This window comes from Glycine soja, chromosome 11 (assembly GCF_004193775.1).
Source record: "Glycine soja cultivar W05 chromosome 11, ASM419377v2, whole genome shotgun sequence".
NCBI lineage: Eukaryota > Viridiplantae > Streptophyta > Magnoliopsida > Fabales > Fabaceae > Glycine > Glycine soja.
Window position 1 is genome coordinate 40285693 of NC_041012.1, and position 21695 is coordinate 40307387.

Consider the following 21695-nt stretch of genomic DNA (forward strand, 5'->3'; position numbering starts at 1 on the left):
AATTACTTAATCAATATTTTAAGTTACTAATTGATAAGAACCATTTATTTATGTAGTAAATAATTTGCAGACAATTCAACACAACAAACATTCTCTTGATATTCATTTCTTTTTTATTTGTCTTTTCCTTAGCTATCATGTTTACATTTGTTTTTCTTCTGTATATTTTGCTATCAGAGTGTTTACTAGCAGGCCAGGGGAGTGCCATACACCATTTTCCTTAATTAATTAATTATATATATATATATATATAATATTTTCCCACTATTTATTTTTCTTTCACTTCATTTTCTTATTTATTTCTCTTGTATTATTTTAAATCATTTATCATATATCTACCTTTCATATCTTTCTCTTCATTTCTTCAATTTCTGCAGCTCAAAGGATGTACAGCAATGGTTTTTCTTAATATGTGTCTTATACACACTCCATTTATATGTCACCTCATGAAATTTTATTATGTAAAGTACAACGAAAAATATCTAACCAGTTTCAGTGGCTGTTAGATTTACGAGTACCTTAGTGTTAAATATTTATGTACGAAAAAAATTGTACGGACCACGGAGCACAACAAAATTATCGGCTTATGCCAGTGTCTGACTTATGTTTAATATTTATTTTACTATTTACACAAACTAATTACATAAATGCTAATAATACATTTAATGCTAATAATACATTTTTTTAATATATTTATTTTAACACACACTCTTTTGAAACTTATAAAATTACAAAATTAGGAAAAAGAGAAAGAAAGAATCATTAAATAAGAGGTGAAATTTACAAAAATTTATGATTTTTAATAAATTTTAATTAATAATAAAAAATATGTTCAAAAGAGTATTTAGAAAGTATATTAGTAGCATTTTTCAACTATCAAACATACTTATTCTCAATTTATCAATATAACTAATTTAGCTTCAAATTTTAAGAATGTCCATTGAATACGCAATTCAGGGTAATTTATTTTCTTTATCAAAATTTTACTTCACTTCAGATAAGAAAATTTTAAAACTAAACCATGTTGTACCTTGGCGGTGTGTCCATAAGTTGATCTAAACAACTCATAGATCAAAACAATAAAAGAATGGCTACGGTATATAGTTTATGACTTTTCTAACCCTTTTATTGTTTGAAAGACAGCAAAGGTTATATAGAAAATAAAAAATAAACAACATGACAGCAAAGGGACCTTATCAATATCTGCCCTATTATTGGTTTGTTCAATCAAGCCTCCGGTGCCAGTTGCTTGATTACGGTATCTGGGGAAGATTTGGTTTCTCAATGTTAGGGGGGGAAAATAGCATTATTTTGAGAACATTTTTTTAATGAAGAATTTAAATTTTTATTCTTAAATAAGAATTAATAATTAATCCTAATTAAAATTTATTTTAAAATTGGTACACTGTTGTCTTAATTCAAATAGTTTCATTTTATATTTTTTCTTCAATTTTAAAAGTTTCAATTTTAATTTATTTATAATTAGTAAAATGAAATATTTATGATTAATCATGAAAAAACATTTTCTTTATTTTATTTTTATTTATAATATATACTTAAATTAAAAATATTCGTGCAATTAATGCAGGAAAACTTGCTAGTACTTTAGATGATATTTCCTTGCTTATAAAATAGAAGTAGTACACAGTTAACGTTGCTTTATTTATGAAGCTCACTTTATATTATTATTATTATTTTGCATAGAGTCTCGTATCAACTCTACCAAATTAAATTAATAGTAGAAGCTGTAGGTGAGTCATGATTTTTTTGGCATAAATGGGAGTACGTACGTAGAGGATGATTGAATTTGCAGGTCTAGCTAGCAGGGTCCTTATCTACTTTGGAGCCTCTTAATGGAAGAATTTTATGTGAAACCCTTTGTTCCTCAGTGTGAGATGTAGACTAATCTGCCTTTATTTAAATTAATTTGAAACACCACGTGGAGTTATGCTAGTACAGTCACAGCCCCTCCTGCTCATATGATAAACAGTGCGAATGTGTATTTTTATATGGATTTACATTATTTCGGTCCTTTTTTTCGTGTTATCGTCATATGCTTCTATTTTGAAAGTATAATCAATCAATTGTTAGACATGTGAGCACTATTTTGAAATAGTTGACATTGTTAGAAAATATGAATAAAAATAAGTAATAAGAATATATAATAGGCTTAAATAATAATTTTGTACCTAAATTATTTAAAATACCTCAATTCAATTGGATCCTCAAACTTTTAAGTGCTCTAATTTGGTCTTAAATTTTTTTAAAATGTCTCAATTAGGTCTCTTTCGTCCATGAACAGATCTAAAAGTATATTAAAGGCGATCAAGTTTTTTTACAATTATTTAATAAATAATAAGTTTAACAAAAATTATCCATGAAACAAATCTCTCCTTATTTTATAATTTTGAGTTACTACATTACAAGGATTACTATTTAAAATGTTATAATTTCTCATATTTAACTAATTACATGCAATTTATGAAATTATATTTAAAATGTAATTGAAATTTGAGTTTTTCATCACAAAGAAAAAGAAGGATATTTTGATTTATTTTAATAAATTAAATAAAATAAATTTATCCATGAAATTTATAACAATTCATACACTCTTACTCAACCAACTTAGTTAGACTTTATTGAGAGTATATATTTTATTTGTGTTAAATATATTTATATTTAAACATATTTTATTATAAATTCTAACTATATTTTAATTAATTGAATTGTTTAATTTTTTTAATTTTTTCATTATGTTAAACATATTTATAATTAAATTTATATAATTTTTTGTTTATATTTATTTTTTTAAAATATATATTATAATTAAATGTATTTAATTATAAATATTAAGTTTATTTTGAATTAATTTAACTATTTTTTAAATTATTGTTATGATAATTTCGAATTATATATTTGTAATTAAATATATATACTTATAAATTAAAAAAATTTTAATTTAAGTTAATTTATGTAGTAGAAATTTGTGGTTACTTAATGAAACAAAATGGAAAATAACCAATCCGGTTGATTCGTAAGTCATCACGATACTAGTCCATGGCTTTGGCGTCACAAAATGACAAAGCATTCAGCGTAATGAATATTTAGCCCATGGCATATAATCCTATGCGTGGATGGGATACAGTGCACTATGTTATGATATATTTATATATATTCTATGTATGAAAAGCTTATGTAAACGGAAGAAAGCAACTATTAAAAGTGTCCTTTAAATTAATCTTTACGTCATGTGCTTCAAAGCTTCACAAAATAGGTGGAAGTTTAATTTGTTCAGGATATTTGTATGATTGTATCGTCTTCTTCTAACACATTTTTCAGCCTAGCTAGCCCTAGGACTGGTCAACGGTAATGGATCTAATTGTCCCCTCAACAATTAATATTCTCGTATTATTGAACGCGTAATATACAATGTCTGCTTTTCTATTGCTACCAATAACTATGTCTTCGTACGTAGGCATGCTACCAAATCATTGAAACATTATAATAACTAATTAGTGGAAAATAAGAAAATTAAACAAGGATGTTACATGGAGACAGCTGAAAGTAACATCTCCATCTATAGGAGTGGAACATGTTACCAATACCATTTTTTTTAACTGAATATTACCAGTAACATATCAACTTGTAATTAGTATTAATTAGTATCAACTTGTAATACGATATAGTAGTAATAATGTTATTAATTATGATATATGGAGACAACTTGTAATACTAACATTAATACGTACGATATAGAAAGTAATAAGTTGATTTTCCATGCATGAATGATATGCAAAATTTTGGCTAATGGACAGAATAAAATTTTCGTTGTTTATTACTCGTTAGTCATGAAACAACTTTTGGTTCCAGTATAAACTATTCAAAAGACCAAAATACCCACTATATGTTAGTATTGTCAACTTGTAATTAGTATTAATTATTATAATTAGTATTACAAGTTGATATACAAATCATAGAAAGTAAAATCTCCCTCTTATTTGTTACCAATAATTAACACGATATATGGAGACGGCTGAAAGTAACATATTGTATTAATTATTAGTATAATTAGTATCAACTAGTAATATCTATACAAATAATTTAAATTTTTGTTAAACAAAAATTATATTAACAAAAAAACTTAATACTTAACATTTTTAATTTATAATAATATTTTTGTAATAAAATATACTTTATCTCTCAAGAATAATAAGGAATATGTGCATTCAAAGATGAACATTATGGAGACAAAATCGAGAAAGTGATAAGAAACTACGTCATGAAGTGATTACAAGTCTTGCTTTCGATTAGAACAGCTTCCTTGTAAGCTTGTAGCACATATATAATTTTATTTTTGACCTATAAATAACATCAAATGTCATTAAATATTTTAAAATTATTTTTTTTAAAATATTTAACAACTAGTTAATGCCTTGTCATATTAGTTTTAGTTTAGTTAATTTCACATGGGCACACGCGATAAGTTCTTAACTTGGTCTTCAAAATATTTTGAGAACATCAATCTTGTTAGGGAATTTAGGAAATTATAATTATGAATTATCAGTGGTGAGAAGAGTATAAATAGCAGGGGAAAAAATACTAGTAGCCTTCCTTCTCCTTCTATCGTTTTACCTTTTGAAAAACTTAAATCAAGAAAGATATATAATTTAATCTAATTTAATTTAAATCATAAATATTTTCTTTATTAGATAAGTTACTAGTAGTGGTAGACTAGTAGTACCAACAGCAGCATATTATAGAAGAACTTAGTTCTGGTATTTGAGATGTATAATCGATTGATTATTTTATTTTAGAATATTTGGCATATTATATAGAAATCTTGACAATATTCAATGGGAAAATCCATTTTTAGAGTTAGAGTGGATAAAAACAGATCATAACGGTGAAAGCGGAGTAGAATGTTGATTGAGGTACAAACATTACAATGGCTTTGCCTCACAGTCATCCACTCCAACTACATCGATCACACTATTAGAATTTAGAACCAATTCCAAAGGACAGTACTGTTAGTGCCTGGGGCTTAATTGTTCAATGATCTTCTTTCCTTCATTTCTTATTGTTATTCTTTCTTCTTCTTTTTTTCATTTTAATCGGGCTATAATAATACTAATAATAGAAAATGGACTGAATGTTTACAATCTTTCCAATTTAACAACAGTTTCTCTTTCATACTATCAAAAACTTTTCATAATATTATATATGATTATTATATGGGATTTAACCTGATTTATCAAACTCGGCCACTCACAAGTTAAAAATGAATCGAATTTAAAACTATAAAGTAAAGTTATTTTTAATTAATTAATTCAGAAAATGAACCACACTTGTTCTTGGAGTTGAGTTAGGATTATAGGCCTAATACACACTTCCATGAAAGTTTCTTACTTTACACATTTCTAGAGAGAGATCTAGCATAAACACCCAATTGTAATAATGGTAACATGAATTACAAATTTTAACTATTAATGATCAGACTCGTTGCAGTCACAGCACCTGCAACTGCAAGTCCCTCTGGACATCCGATAAAATTGGTAATGCACAAATTAGCAACCTTGGATTAAGCTTTCCAATGTAATAAACTACCTAATCATCCCAATAACACCAGTTTATTTAGTGTTACAACAAATATGTACCAACTCGAAGACAAGTACAAAAAAATACTAATAGTTAAACAAACACCTTCTAACGGATACTGCTAACTCACTAACCCTACCAGGATGAAGGACGGCAACACATACCCCAAGACATACAGCAACCGAAACCAACACAAAAATAGCTGGCCGAAAGGTCAAGAATCCCCTGCCCAAACATCGACGCCCGTATCTTTCAGGCAACTCTTCCATACTCATTATAATATCCCTCTTCAAAAGTGGTATTCTTTCCATTTTCTCATTAGAAGTTGGACTTTTCACTTTCAGTACTCCCCACTTCTCATCTGCTCTCGACTGGATACCCTGGAACAAATATCCGTGTAGAAAAAGCATGTTAGCATCAGAAGAACTAAACCATTTAAACTAAATTCTAAAATTTATAAATAAAAACATACTCCAAGTTCAGCTAGAAGATAAGAAATTCAGGATAAATGGATAACAATAGGGTGTAAGATGACTCTTTTTAATCTAATTCTGCCTCATTTGTTAACCATATAACTAAAGGAGTGGTAACCATTGATCCCTTCTATTATTTCAATGAGTAACCCAAAACTCTTGTTTCTTTCCCTTAATTTTTTTCTAGGCATGCATACTTTTTCCCTTTCTTTTTGTTCGATCTTACCCCTGCTCCCAACTTTGAACGTGTTAACAACTTCCTTCTGTCTAACAATCATTGCAAACTCTCCAATAATAATATCTTAAACTCAATTGTTGTCAATGAAATCTGCACACCAACACTTCAATTGCTAAGTTCTAAGTTATCAAATTAGAATCAATTTTAAACTGTCAAGAGCTCTAACAAATTGATTGCCATAGCCACCAGTTTAGAGTACAAGAGTTAGACAGCTTATATTAACACCGGATGCATCAATATTATTTTCCATTATATGGTAAGAAAATGACCATAAAGTAAAATTAAAGCATTTAAATCTAAAACTAATGAAATTAATAGTCCCAACCTGGCTGTTAATTGCAACTGATAGCTTGTTATCTTGGGAGCAGCCCTGAGCAAGTATAAAGCCTTTCATTTCAGAGTGCACAATTATACTTTCACTTTTCGGATGTTTCTGATATACGGCATTTCTAGCATTATGTATGTGATTCAGGAGTTGCATTATGTCAACATCACTTGTCCTATTAATTACAACATTGGATTTCATGCTTTCTGTCAAGATCATCAAATTTGGTAATATTTTTCCCAAAATGATTGTTGAATCATTGCATATCAGAAAGTCCAACAAATGGCAATATCTTTGAATTTGTGAAGCTGTCATCACTCTGTCAAAATTTTCTGAAGTGGTGTCCTTAAGCAACCATGCTATATCTACAAGTAAGTCTGATGATGATGTGTGACTAAGTGCAAAAGTTTCGCATGAGCTACAGATAGAACCACCAGATGCAGACCGAAATTGTTTAGAAAGGAGAGATACATCTAATTTTTGTTGCAGTGTCTTCATTTCAGTACAAATTTTTTTATCCCCAATGAGTACAGGAATAAAGTTTGATAAACCAGATTCATTCTCCACCTACAAAAAGCAAAAGGAATATGATAAAACACAAGGGGTAAGAAATATGAACTAGCATAAAAGCAACACTTTAAAAAAAAAAAAAAAAAGATCTTCCATCCTGATTAAACTCGTAAATGGATTGACAATCAATGCTTTATTAAATCAAAAGATGCAGACAATTTATCTTAATTTGATGCTACCACAGTTTTGCATGCTCATTATGGAGATCTTCTGATGTCTTCAAATTTAGTAATCAGAAATATAAACTAGCACAAATTAACATATATATATATATATACACACACACATTACCAATAAAAAAATGCACACAAATTATATGATCTGGTTAAGCTCAAACTACTCAACTGTGACCATTAAAAATTATATTTTCATTAATTTGTTTGATGAGTTTCTAGCACAAACATATGTGTGCGCATACAACACATTTAACAGGCCCAGCAGTAATTACAGTCAACATCAGGTGTTCCCAATGCATAAGCTAAGAAACAAAGCAGTAAGCAAATAAATCGTCCAGGTCAAAGCACAGTTAAAGGAAACAGAACTATAGGTTAATTATTACCTCAATAAATGCAGGCCCAAAGAGACTTTCCTCTGTATGAGGAACATATATCTTGTATAACTGATTGTCAAAAGCACAAGAAATGTTGTCTTCAGTCCAGCTATGTGGAGAAGGCACACAATACTCACATTTCAGATACTTTCCAGAAAACGATACAAGAAGCCTGTCAAGATGACCACCTCAATAAAGTCAGAAAAACATTGACAAGTGAACCAGAATCTAAACTAGCATTACAAAGATTGATACATTTGAAAATAAGAATATACCAACTGAAATAAAACAAAGTATAAAGCATGACCAAATTGATATTACATTAGATATGCTAACAGAATTGAGTTTGGAGAAAGACAAAAAAGACTATAACAAAGTTAGTGTCACATATGCTGTACATTTACCATGCTCTGGGACTAAACCACATAAGGAACTGATTCCAAAATAAAATGAATTTCGGGATGTGAACAAGTTGAGTTATTTGTGAACTATTCAAGCTCAACTGATTAAATGTTCATTCAAGCTCATTTGTTTAATTAAATAAACAAAGTCAAGCTTGGCAATGGGATCAATTATTTAAACAAGCCAAGTTCAAGCATTACAAGCTCAACAATAATGGCTCATGAATAGCTTGTATATTTAAATTGATAATGAAGATTTAACTAGTCTTTGTTATTTATATATCATTGAAAATATGTGGAACTTTGTTGTGAGTTTTTTTCTCGTTAGTTCGCATGTCAGGTTTTACAGCCCAGTAAACCCATTTCAGACCAAAAAACAATAACACAAGCCATATTTCTTCTTTTGTTGACCAAACCCCCACACCTAAACTCCCGCGCCCCCATTCCTTTGTGAAATTAATCCTTGGCTCCATCTCTTTCACTCACACTTCATCTCTCTCACACCCACTTCATCCCATTCTCTCACGCTCTCATCTCTCTTATTCTCTGTTTGCTGCAACTGCAAAGCTTGTGGTTTCTCTTGTTCTGTTTGTTATTTGCTGCAACTCCCATCTCTCCCGTTCTGCCTGCTGCAACTGCAGGACTCTAGTGGGTTTTGTCAAGTGGCTTCTCTGCAACAACTAGGCTTGTGGGTTCTTTGTTCGTGTCTCTCATCTCTGATTCTCATTTATTTTCTTTACAAGAAGTGTTTTATAACTTTGTTATTTTTTGCTCTGCTTCTGTCATCCCACTTGTCAGATTGCTGCACTAGGACTGTTTTATACTTATGATTTTGAATTTAAGTTCAATTATGCTACTTTTTTATGAACATATATATGAATGTATAGCATATATATGACTTTCATACAATCTCCCAATCCATTTTATGAAATCCCGATTTATGATCCTAACTCCCCTTCTCGGTAAGATTTCGATTTTGACTACCATGCTTCTAAGTTCTAACAGCATAAAACAGTCTCTCTTCAACCAGCATGAGATAACCACAAGAAATGGTTAAGTTATGAATTATGAATATAAATCCAAATCAATCATAAAACAATATATAGGAGACAAACAGCATTACATGTCAAGTCTTACTTCTTTCGAAGTTAATAGGTTCTTGTTTATTGGACACAAAATACTTAGATTTTGGGTTCAGTATGATCTAAGGATGCTCCAAAACCCTCTTTCATAATATTAGACATTTCCCGCTCTCTTTTTGCTTGCGGATGCTTACCACAACTTTATGTCCTCAACATTGCTAAAAACATATATAATGCACGTATGCAAACAAGCATGCTTATGTTATGTCTATTATATATAAATAAATGCAACAAAAAACTGGTCTAAATTATTCGAGGTGACAATTACCTACCGAAACTTAGGCTGCAGTAAGTTACTTCCACAAGCAACAAACTCCATAGGTTTGCCAGCCTCAAAGTATGTGGGATGAACATAGTGAAGCTTCGGTGCATGCATGTTTACCTTGACATTCGTCACAGAAGTTCCATCTGTAACCATTGAAATGTGCTTGTTGAAATGATAGAGTTTAGGTATAGAGGGGGAAGAAAAAGATACAAAGACTGAATATATGGAAATTGATATTGACTTGATATGGATACGATGTGTTACAACTTACAATATGATACAAAACATAAAGCAATAACCTCATTTATATTAATACTAGATCATAATCCTAACTAAATAAGGAAACAAAACATGAAATATTAATAAATATGGAAACCAATCCAATAGAAACTTGTTATAGATTAATTTGTTTTGGAAAAATTAGAACATAATGCACATCTCCAAGATGAAGGATAAATAGCATACAAAACTATTAATATTGTCACAAGAATCAAGGTATAAAATAATAAAAGTGAGTGAACCAAAAAGAAGACATATAAAAACACCCGCACATACATAATGAACACAAAACAGCAAAAAACCTTTCATAACACGGAAGATCATGTCATTCAGATGAACTAGTGCAGTGCCTCTTCCAGATAGCATCTTTCCAGGAGCAACAATATCATGCACATACTCCAAAGGGTCTTTCAGTAACTGGTTGATCCACAAAAGAGAAAGAAAAAATGAAACCCGGAAAAAAAAAACTAACTAATCAAATTCATTAAAAACTTGAAAAAGTGAGAGAAAACAATTTTTCTTCTTTTTTTTAGTTAAAGTATGAAACTCTAGAGTCATCAAATTAAAAGAGGGTATCAGATAGTATATAGTAAATAGTAAATTAGAGCACAAATAAGCATCTCAATCGGCGAAATTTAGCAAAAACTGCCCAGAATAATGAGCAGAAGAAAGAACCATACAGTTCATTAGTCAAATATTGTGGAAGTTAACTGGTAATAAGACCACTTAAACATGACACAAGAACACATAATGTAAAGAACATCAACTTGAACCCTTACATTTATCCACATGATGTTAGGCATTGCAATAAAAATTGTCAGGATCGTACACCCAGGGCGGATATATCCCTCCAACTCCACAGGCATACTTGCCAACCATTGGAATATCTGCAAATGCATTTGGCAGCCTGTTAATCAGTTACTAGCATGTATACGGTAGAAGATCTTGCCACTATTCAAATACTAAACTGCAATAACAATGCTTTAAAATACTTGATGTCGTAGCCTTCTAGGAAATTCCGCAGGATTCCAATCATAAAGCTTAAAAGAAATCCGACCTGTTTGGCACTACAAATGAACTTTCAATCAGCAAACGCTAACCATGATTTCGTAGTTCCTACAAAATAATATAAATTTGGAACAAAAAGGGCAACCCACCATAGACGAATAGGCACTCTTATTGTCACAATAAGAAGGCGAATTGGAAGTGTTCCCACTATTCACTCGCGTTTCACCAGAAACAGCCAAAGACACAACACTATCACTATTAATATTCTGGGCTTCAGGAGCCGAGCTCGGAATGGGAGCCGGTTCATCTTCAAGATCCAGAGACACTCCAACGTCGTTGATATCGGTACTCAAATTCGAACAATCTGTACGATTCATACTCAGCCAGTGAGCATTCTTGCAACACAAAAACCAACTTTATTTAAATGAAGAAAACAACGGAAAGGGGGGATTTTGAAACTATCAGCATGGCATAGTAATACGGAATACTAAAAAGTAAACCTTTTCCAGCTTCCACATCATAATTGTTTTCCTCGTTTTCGGCAACAGGTTGAAGTAGTTCACTATGAGTAGCCCCTCCAGAATCCGCCGTAGGCTTTCTTCTCCTTCTGGTGTTATGCCGCTCTAACTTCCTTCTACAGCTCCGTTTACCCTCGTCGAAATCCGACAAAACGTGAAACCTGCGAAGAAATTCGCAGAGTTAACCGTCAATTCAACAACACAATCACATAATAACATTCAATTGAAGCACATCTCAAACAATAGAACTAACTAAGCAGCGAAGTAATAGAATCAAGTGACGGAATAGAGTTAAACGGAATCGCATAATTGAAGCACATCTCGAACAACAGAACTAACTAAGCAGCGAAGTAGTAATTGAATCAATCAATTGATGGAAAAGAGAGAAGAGAGTTAAACAAAAAAATCGCACTTTCCACACTGTTGGCAGTATCTCTTGGCCTCGCCGTTGAGCATAACGGTGGCGGCATTAGCGCAGCGCAAGCAAACCCTGTGTCGGCGGTGATACCCTTTCAGCTCTGAGATATCGACCTCGCAGGCAGGGACCTGGCAGCGAGCGGATGCAGATGCACGCGCGGTGCGGGCGCGTTTCTTGCCAGGCAAACCCTCGTCCTCGAGTATGGCGTCGAGTTCGGGGCAGGCGCAGGGGACCCGACCCGCGAGGAAGTTGGAGCATGTGAGCCTCGGGTCGCGCTTTCGGACCCTGTCGTTTTGAGGGATCTCGCTTGGAGCGGGGTGGTCGTTTAAGGGAAGAGGGAGAGAGTTGTTGTTATTAATAATAATATCTTGGTCGTCGAGGTCGAAGTCGAGGAGGTAAGAGAAGTCCCAAATGGAGGAAGGGTCTTCGGCGTCGTCCATGACTGGGAGAGGAGGGAGAGACAGGGGTTCCATGAAAATTGGAAATTGGAAACCCTAATTGAATTGGAATTGTGTAGTGGTTGGTGGTATCGTTTGTTAGGGGTTGTTGGATGTTTGGCGGAGAATGGAAGAAACGGCGTTGTTTAGATCTCTTTCTCTTTCTCTTGTATTCAGCAACAACTGAACGTGATCGCTGATGGGGTCATCGTGGCGACATTTGCAAGTTTACTCTCAACTACGCGCTCACTTTCTCCTACCACGCGCGCTTTATTAATTTCTCTATTTTTTAATTATTAATAATATTAATTTCTTGTTGTATTAAAAAAATATCACAAAAGTCATACTTAAGGAGCTAAGGTTAAGGGACGTAAAAGGAAAATATGCATTTTGTCTTTATAAATTAATTAATTAATTAAAATAATAAATGGGAAGAAGTGTACTACTTCCCTTTTTAGAGGGTTGGTTTAATTAATATATTCAAACTCTTTTTTAATATTTTAAAAATACTATATTGATAACAAGAATGCCGATTCCTCTTTTGAAAATTAAAAATATAAAATGAAGTAAAAGAAAAATGTAAGGAGTAGAAGGAAAAAAAAAACACAAACTACCCTTAAATTTTGTGAAATTACGTGACTTTTTTTTATGTTTTTTTAACATTTACAATGTTCTCACTCCTTCCTTGTAAAAATATGAAAATTTATATAATTTTATGAAATTTCAAAAATAATTAACACTATAATTTACTCAAAAAAATAAATATTTTACCATTAATATGTGGTAAAAATGTTGATAATGTCAGAGCGCACAGTATGACTATGACTATATTTAAATAAGCCATCAATATGGTCAATGAAGTATGAGTATCACTCTCTATTAAATAATCTTAAAATTAATGAAATTATATAAATAATCATTAAAGTATTAGAAATGATATTACATAGTCCTTTCAATATTTTAAAAATCAATTTGCCCCTTAATATTAATAAAATATACCAATCCAAGATTAGGGACTAGTTATATAATTTTATTACTAGGGAGTAGTTTAGGATTTTTTTTTAAAAGGTAATACTTAAAAACTAAATTAATGGTTTATTCATTATATTTTTACCATGCATATCTGTTTCTATTTTCTCTAAATTGCAGAAAAAGTCTTGTAAGTGCATCCTATTTGAGTAGAATTTATTACTTTGCAAATAACACTTGACTCAATAGATAAGAAAGGTAAAAACTATTTAAAAGCTAAATGGGGTACAGCTATCATCATTTGGATATACTTTAGGAAGGTAAGTACATTTTTTTAGAATAAATTACGAAGATAATTATATTTAAGTCAAATTAAATTATTATGAAAAATAAAAAAAAATAAAAAAATATTTAACGCAATTATATAATCAAAATTAAAATTCATAATCTTTTATTAAATTGAAATAAATCACCTATTTTTTATTAATAATGATATGATATATACTATGTAATAGATTTGACTTCTTTTTTTGTCATGGTGAGAAATGACAGCACCAAAACCTAAGAAGCTATGGAAATGTCATTCTCATAAACTGATCCCAAAGTCTATCACTGCATTAGCATCTCGAGGAACAAAGTTAATAGAGCAGGTTCAATCACGAACCGATATAAGAGTAAATAGTTTATCCCAGAGACTAATTGATTAATAATGTTTTTTCTAAGGAATTGATGAATAATGTTAAAAGTGATAAAGTATACGTTAAATAATAAATAAATAAAACTTATATTGTGTTTGTTTTAGTTGATTTGAGAACGAAGGAAGATAAAAATAAGAATATTTTGTAGTTTGGTTAGCATGGAACCGGAAACAGAAGGAAGAAATGTGTGAATCCCACAGGACTTTTGTTTCTCCATATTGAAGATTTTAAGTTATGAATTGAGACAAAAATACCAAGTGTTCAGTGTTGCAAACAATGACATTATGCAGTGCTACTTTTATAGTTTCTATTTGAGTTTTTTTAGAATTAAATATATTTTTTAACATGAATAAATATAATATAGTAAAAATTTGCATCCTTTTTAATTATTCTTTGATTTATTACAAATTAAAATAATTATGTTAAAAATAATGGAATGAAAATTAAAATTTTAATTAATATAATTTTTTTTTCATATAATGTATTTATTTATTTATACTTAATTTTTTTACTCATCCAAATAAATGGAAAGAATTTCTTTTTCTTTCTTATTTTTATCTATCCAAACAGCATATATTTTATTACTCCATTCCTCTTTTATTTTTATCACTCCTAATTCTTTCTTTTGAAATTCACTCATCTCTATTTCACTTCTTATCCAAACAAAATATTCTAACAATATATATAATCTAAAATTAACTAGAATACCAATAGTTCATTTTTTATTTGATAATTATATTAAGTTTTATTCTACGAAGTACATTTTTCTCACTTAAAAAAATTCAAATCATATTAGTTATTAAGTCATTTATTCTCTTTGATGGTTATAAACATATCACAATCATAATTAGACACATGGTAAGTATTAAATAATAATAAGAATTGTTTTAAAATTTTAAATAGAATCATATTACAAATTACAAATATTTTTTTTTACCGATATCTTTCTTTAAAATAGTTAATAATGTTTAAAGACAAACATTAAATATGGGCACATTCTTCGGTCTAGATTCAAATTTTGATTCATTGTTGTAACTCACAAGGACCAATTATTTCTGCTAAACTAAATTTTGTTCAAATTTTTAAATAAGATTTTTTTTTTAAGATTATAGGCATCCTCTTCTGAAGTTGTTTGAGTCTGTATAGTCCTCCAATGATAAAGCTTTTGCTCTTACTATAAGTTTTTAATGTAATTGTATTCGAGACCACCTATTTAAATTAAAACAATCTCATACTGATTAGTTAAATTATAAATTATTATGTATATTGAATGATACATTAAATAATTGCATAATATTAATTAAGATATTATAAATGATATTTAAATTATTTAAAATTAAAATTCTAATAGTTGCTTTATTTACTATGTAAATATGCATTAAATTATAATATTAGTTAGTATTATTTTTAATCAAGGGTTTTGATAGACACCAGTTAAGAAATTAAAAAGAGTAATTTTTTTATTGAAAAACATGTGTAAGGACATTTTAAAATTATAGGAGAGCTTAATTTCACACATCTCAATAAAAAATAATTATTTTTTACTTTCTTGATCAATGTTTTAAGAATACTAGTTAATATTTATCTTTAATCAATGATTAATCTTTCACTTAAAAAAACAAATGCTGCTCCATTCATATTTATAAAAGGTTGACTAATTTACACATGCTAAGAAAAAATATTAATTTAAGTATTAACATTAAATTTATTTGTAATTATAATTTTTTACAAATTTATCCTTAACAATATTGAGAGTATATTCATTTTCTTCATTGGGGATAAAGAAACAATTTAAAGTAGCATTCAATTATGAATTACTTCATTTATCCTATTATAATCATCTTGTAAGAAAAAAAATATTCCAAAATTATTATCATTTTAATTTTTTAAGTAATATCAATTATTTTTCTTACTTATATCCTTTATAATATTAATGATATGGGTTATAAGAACTAAAAATGAATTAATTATGATAAAGTTAATTTTACTAACTTGTTTGTTATTCTCTTTCTTCTACTATTTATTAGTTTTTTTTACCTGTATAAAATAATTTAAATGACAAATACAATAAGAGAAAGAGAGTAAAATAAATACCAGTATTTTAATTAAAAAATAATAAATTTACAAGTTAATTGAAATGAATTTTTATAAAAATGATGATAAAGTTTTTAAACTATATCTTATAAATGAGTGATGGAGGTAGCATTTAATGACAAATTTATCAAGTAGGGATATTTTTTTTTCAAAATTATTAATGGGAGATCATTTTTAAATTATTACTTATTTTGAAATAAGTTATAACAGATGTAAATCATAACATTCATTGTGACTTTTTTTTTTTTTAACTAAAGTCAAACTTTTTTATGATTTTTAAGTCGTAGCATTTGTTTTTTGTTTTAAGAATTTAAAGTCGTAAATGTTTATTTTCTGACAGTAAAGTCATAAAAGTTTTATTTTTATTTTTTTTAGAAGTCATATATTTATTTATGACTTATACTTTTTTTTGTTTTATGTTAATTTTAAAAAAAGTAATTTAATTATTTAATAAATAAATATATTTTTTACTTTTTTAGTTTTATTTAACATTTTGTATATATTATTTTATTTAATATATTTCTTATATTTAATATTTTATACATTTTTTACTAATGTTACGAAATTTTATTTACTTTGTAAATGAAAAAATAATGCAAAATACTTAAAATTAAAAAGACTTAAATTTAAATAAAAATATTAAAATGTTTTATTACTAATATTAAGTTATAATTTATGAATTAATATTAATTTTATTGTATAAATTATTTTAATATTAACAACAGAAAATAATTTAATAATAAAGAGAAACATAAATAGTAGAATCAATATTACTACGATTATGTTATTCACTTTTACACAATAAAAATATTTTTGACATCAACACATGTTTAGATAAACTCATTGTGGTCCCACTATTAAAATTTTTGTTAAATGAAGATGTGATTTTCATTTAAATTTAAGTATTCTGCATTATTTCTTTCATTTAGAAAACAAATAAAATTTCTTAACATTGGTGGAAAAAATAATATAAAATATTAAATATAGAGAATATATTAAATAACATAATATTAAAAAATATATAAAATATTAAATAAAACAATATAAAACATATATACAAAATATGAAATAAAACTAAAAAAAGTTAAAAAAACATTATTTATTAAATATTTAAATTAAAAAATTACAAATTTTTAAAAAATTAACGTAAAACAAAAAAATTAGAAGTCTTAAATAAATATACGACTTCTAAAAAACCCTTTAGTAGTAAAAAAAATCTTTTATGTCTTTAAAGTTAAAAAAAATGAAAAAAAATCTTTACAACTTTAAAGTTGTAAAAAAAAATACTACAATTTAAAAGTCATGAATTAAAAAAATAATTGAACTCATAGGAAAATTTTACGACTTCAATTTAAAAAAATAAAAAAATAAAAAAATAAAAATCGCAAGGTATATTATAATTTTCAAATAAGGAGTCAGTCGTAATATATTGAAAAAATATTTGTGAAGTGGTAATTTTGGAAAAAAATTACCCCACTTTAATAAATTGACTATTTAATATTGTGCATTGAATGTCTGTCAATCTTTTAGTTAATTAATACTTCTGTAACAAAACCACAAAAGTCATAACTTTGTATCAAGATTCCCGTTGAATAATATAATAACTCCTGTCTTTTTCAACAGTAAAAGTCATAACTTTTTTAATTAATACAACAAAAGTCATAATTTTGCAATTGTTAAAGAATAAATGATGATCTGGATTGGGAAAGCTTGGCTTGTGAAAATAATTTTAAGCCAATTAATCCATATACTTGGTGGTAGTAATATACTACTTCACTCATAATATGTAATAATTAAGCCGAAATATTGAATAAATGTCGCAAATGACCTCCGACTAGTAGCATTTGATGACCTCCTCTTTTCTTAAGTGTCGATCTGTAAAATATTTTTATTTTATTTTTTAGGATATAATTAACTATTAATTGTTACTATATTTTTTATCTTTATCTATTTTTAATTGTTCTATATTTATTAAAAATTTAAAATTAATAAATAAGAAAAAAAATAATATAAAAGATATGCTAAATAATTAAATAAAAAACATAATAAACAGTAAGAACATTAATTATATTTTTTAAAATTTTATGCCACAACTTCAGACCAATATAAAAAACCTGCAATAACAATCTCCTTAAACTTAAAAAATGCAAGAGGTATGGGATGATAAGGTGGACCATTATCATCTAAGGAATCTTTTGATTACATCCATTAAACAATGAAGGGCCATAGTTGTTGGTTGTCAAGTAAAGTAACTCATCTTTCAAATCCAAAATAAAGTCAGACTCGAACAAATTGATGCCAGAGCATTGCCCTATATTTTTCATGTGTAAATAAAAATTAAACCAGTCAAATCAAAAGAACTGCAAGGCAGAAGCTATTAGAATTCCCTAACCCATGACAAACAAATATAAAAGGGCGTGTTCGGGAGGAGGGTGAAGAGAAAAATAAAATGGGAGAACATAGATAAGAAGAGAAATAAGTCAGAAATAAATTAGAATATGCTAGAAATAGAAATGATTTGATTGAAGAGGAATAAGATAAAATAAAATATATTTAAATTAAAGTGATTTTGTAGGTAAGAAAAAAAGAGAGGAGAAATTAACATTAAATAAAAATATATTATTATTTATTTTTATTATTAAATATTTATTTATTTATTTATAATAATATTATTAATATTTATTATTATATTAAAAAAGGTGGGAAGAGGGCTGATGATGGCATGCGCAAAAGTACAAAAACCGAGAGAGAATGCCAATCTCCTCATATTTGTGCGGATGATTTTAATCGTGGGACCCACCGGATTTTAAAATCATCCCAAATCTTCACTTTCCCCTTTCTGTGCAACCAAACCGTGCCTAAAGCTTCTTAGCCTGCTATTTGTTTGGGTTAATAATTTTTTTTTATTTAATTACATTTTATCATCTCTAATTAGAGATACTAACGAGTAAAGATCACGTTGATATTGAATTTAAAAATTAGACTTAATTGTATTTTGAGTCATCTTTTTATAATCATTTTCAATTTAGTCTCTCCTTTTTCATTTTTGGTTTATTTCTCGTATTTAATTTTGGTCAAGAGAGAATGGAGTTTGACAAATTTAAACCTACCTGAGGATTTTTGAGAATTAGAAAGTACAATTATTTGCAGAAAAACTGTTATAAATTGAATGAAAGAATAAATAAAAATATAATTTATAACGATTTTCCTATAATTGTGGCGGTTTTTTTTTTTACAATCTGTAATAATCTTTAATTTTCAGTTATACTTGCCATGAATTTTTATACGTAAATTTGAATTTATCTTAATCTTGTGGATCAAAATATAATACATTTTCATTTTACCAAAATAAAAAATGAATAACTTAAAAAAAAATCAAAATCCAAACTTTTACTATTTTATAACAACCAAACACATATTTTATCCTTAATAGAAATATCGAGGTATACTTTACTGCACATTCGCACATCATTCAAAACAATTGATATAGTTTTAAATTTTATTAAATGAATATGAGCATTATTGTGCACCACAAGTGCAACACCAGCTTACTAACTTAAAGGCCCAACATAATCATGACTCATGGCCCAATACAATCATTACTTAAGCAACTCTAGAAGGGTGTGTTTACATTTTTATTTTCTATTTTTATTTTTTATTTTTATTTTTTGCAAATTATTTTCATTTTTATTTTTTAAAATTCTGGAAATATGTTCAGTTTAACGTCTTATTTTTTATTTTCAAGAAATAAAAACAATATTTTATTGTTTTTAGTTTTTTGTTTGTTTGAAAAAATATTTTCACTAACAATATTTTTAAAAATCTAACCAAATACATTTTTATCACTATTCTCTATCTCCAGTGAAAATGAAAACAGAAAATAGTCAAACCAAACACCCCTTATACATCTCCTAATTCGGTTGCAAGATATTTCGACCATTTTTTTTTTTTAACAACATATCAATGATTTTTTACCTAGTTCTTTCATGCACAAAATAACTTTAGGAACATTGGACATTCTTCGTTGTGTACTTTCAGCTGCCACAGCCTAGGGAATCTACCACCCTATTCTTTGATAATATGTGTCACTCACAAAATCCTGGCTTTGAAACTGGCCGTTTGGAACATTATATGTAGCATTTGGGCTTTTGCATTTGGTAAGGAGATTTTGTTTGCTCCTTTTTCTTTTTTCTTTTTGCACCTTTCGTCTATTTTTTCCCTACAAAAATACTCTTCATGAAAGTTATTGTTTGCAAAATATTTTTTTTTTTAAAATGTGATATATCATGAAATTAGCTTTTGTAATATAATCACCTTTTAATATATTATGAAAATCAGTTTTTGTAATGCAATCATTTTTTATACATTACAAAAACTAGTTTTCATAATGTAAAAATTAACATTATTGAAAATAATTTTTGTAATATATAAAAAAAATGCATACGGAAACTATTTCTTTCAATATACCTTTTATATTATTGAACCTTTTTCTTTAATGCTTTACATTATAGAACCTAATTTTGACAATTAAGTATTTTTATAATAAACTAGTTTCCATAAACAAGGAAAATAGAACTAAAAAGACACTTACCGAAGAGTACATGATGGAAGCCGATGACTAGAGGTAGAATGTAGCCCAAGAGAATTCAAAGCACGCCTACACGTTCGCCTGCAACCACTTTTTTTAGGGTGTGCAAAAATCAGTTTGCAAAATATAATAAAATCGAATTGGTTCCAAACGATTTAGCCAATTTGATTTTATATTCAAATAATTAAAACTAGTTTATAAAATTGGTTTAAAATTAAATTGATTTTAGAAATTTGGTTTTGCACCAAATTAGTTTTAAACTGATTTTCAAATTATTATTTTCAAATAAAAAAGATTCAGGTGAGAACCACCTCAGCTAACCTAACCAATTTTTGTAAAACAGTAAACTTTTTTCCCCCAAGCAATTCGTATCTAATTTCGTACTTGTTTGGAAGGACTTATTCATTATTTAAATTTATCTTATAACATAAATATTTTTGTAAATAATTGAGAAAATTTATAAAAAAAATAATTTGATTTATTAATAAAGTGATTCTCAATTTATGTAAATGAATTATTTAAGATACTTTATAAAAAACTTATATCTTATAATGAAATAATTGTTTTTTATAATTTATTATTTTTCAATAATATAAATAATTTATACATAAATGTTTTTTTTATGAAATAAACACTTGTTGAATAAATACTTGATTAAGCTATTTACTCAAACCCACCTAACACCTTATTAGGTTTAGAGATACTCATTTTTCTTGTGGCAACGTAATCAATGAATTTGGTTAAATGGCTAGAGCTGAAAAGTGAACATGCATGAAAATGATTGGCAGTGGCTATTTGCTATTTCGGGACTTTATTCAACTAGGTCATCATCCGCAGGTAATATTTTAACGATAATCAATTATGATCACTGAGAAATGATAGCTTCTTTCAAAAGTTATAGATCATATAATTTCTACCTGGCGCTCGATTTGATTTTTTTTCTTCTTCTGTTTTTATTTTTAAATAAAACAGAAAATAAAAATGAAATACATGTTGTTTCAAATTTAGATTTTTTTTTAAAAAATATACTCAAAACTAAAAATAGCAAATCATCATTGTTTCTAATCTTTTCTATAAAGGTAAAAACGCCATCATATCTGAAATATTTTCTACTCGATACACGTTTT

The 21695-nt window shown here is 27.9% G+C and overlaps 1 protein-coding gene across 1 annotated transcript; it reads right to left on the bottom strand.

The window, feature by feature from the left end:
• Positions 1–5387: 5387 nt before the first annotated feature.
• Positions 5388–12444, bottom strand: LOC114375660 (squamosa promoter-binding-like protein 7). Its single transcript, XM_028333508.1, has 10 exons — positions 11777–12444; positions 11347–11525; positions 10996–11210; positions 10831–10905; positions 10618–10725; positions 10141–10255; positions 9567–9702; positions 7761–7923; positions 6632–7198; positions 5388–5975 (listed from the first exon to the last, which is right to left on the bottom strand). Exons 1-10 carry the CDS (start codon positions 12253–12255, stop codon positions 5682–5684), a joined length of 2331 nt encoding a protein of 776 aa, XP_028189309.1. The 5' UTR covers positions 12256–12444; the 3' UTR covers positions 5388–5681.
• Positions 12445–21695: the final 9251 nt, after the last annotated feature.

What these genes read in the sequence shown, in the direction of transcription:
- LOC114375660 (XM_028333508.1), bottom strand. Translation starts at nt 12,255, where the DNA reads ATGGAACCCCTGTCTCTCCCTCCTCTCCCAGTCATGGACGACGCCGAA. An exon ending in TGATGTGGAAGCTGGAAAAG is followed by an intron (nt 11,211 to 11,346) that starts GTTTACTTTTTA and finishes TGAATCGTACAG; the next exon opens with ATTGTTCGAATTTGAGTACC. An exon ending in GATCTTCCGTGTTATGAAAG is followed by an intron (nt 9,703 to 10,140) that starts GTTTTTTGCTGT and finishes CAATGGTTACAG; the next exon opens with ATGGAACTTCTGTGACGAAT.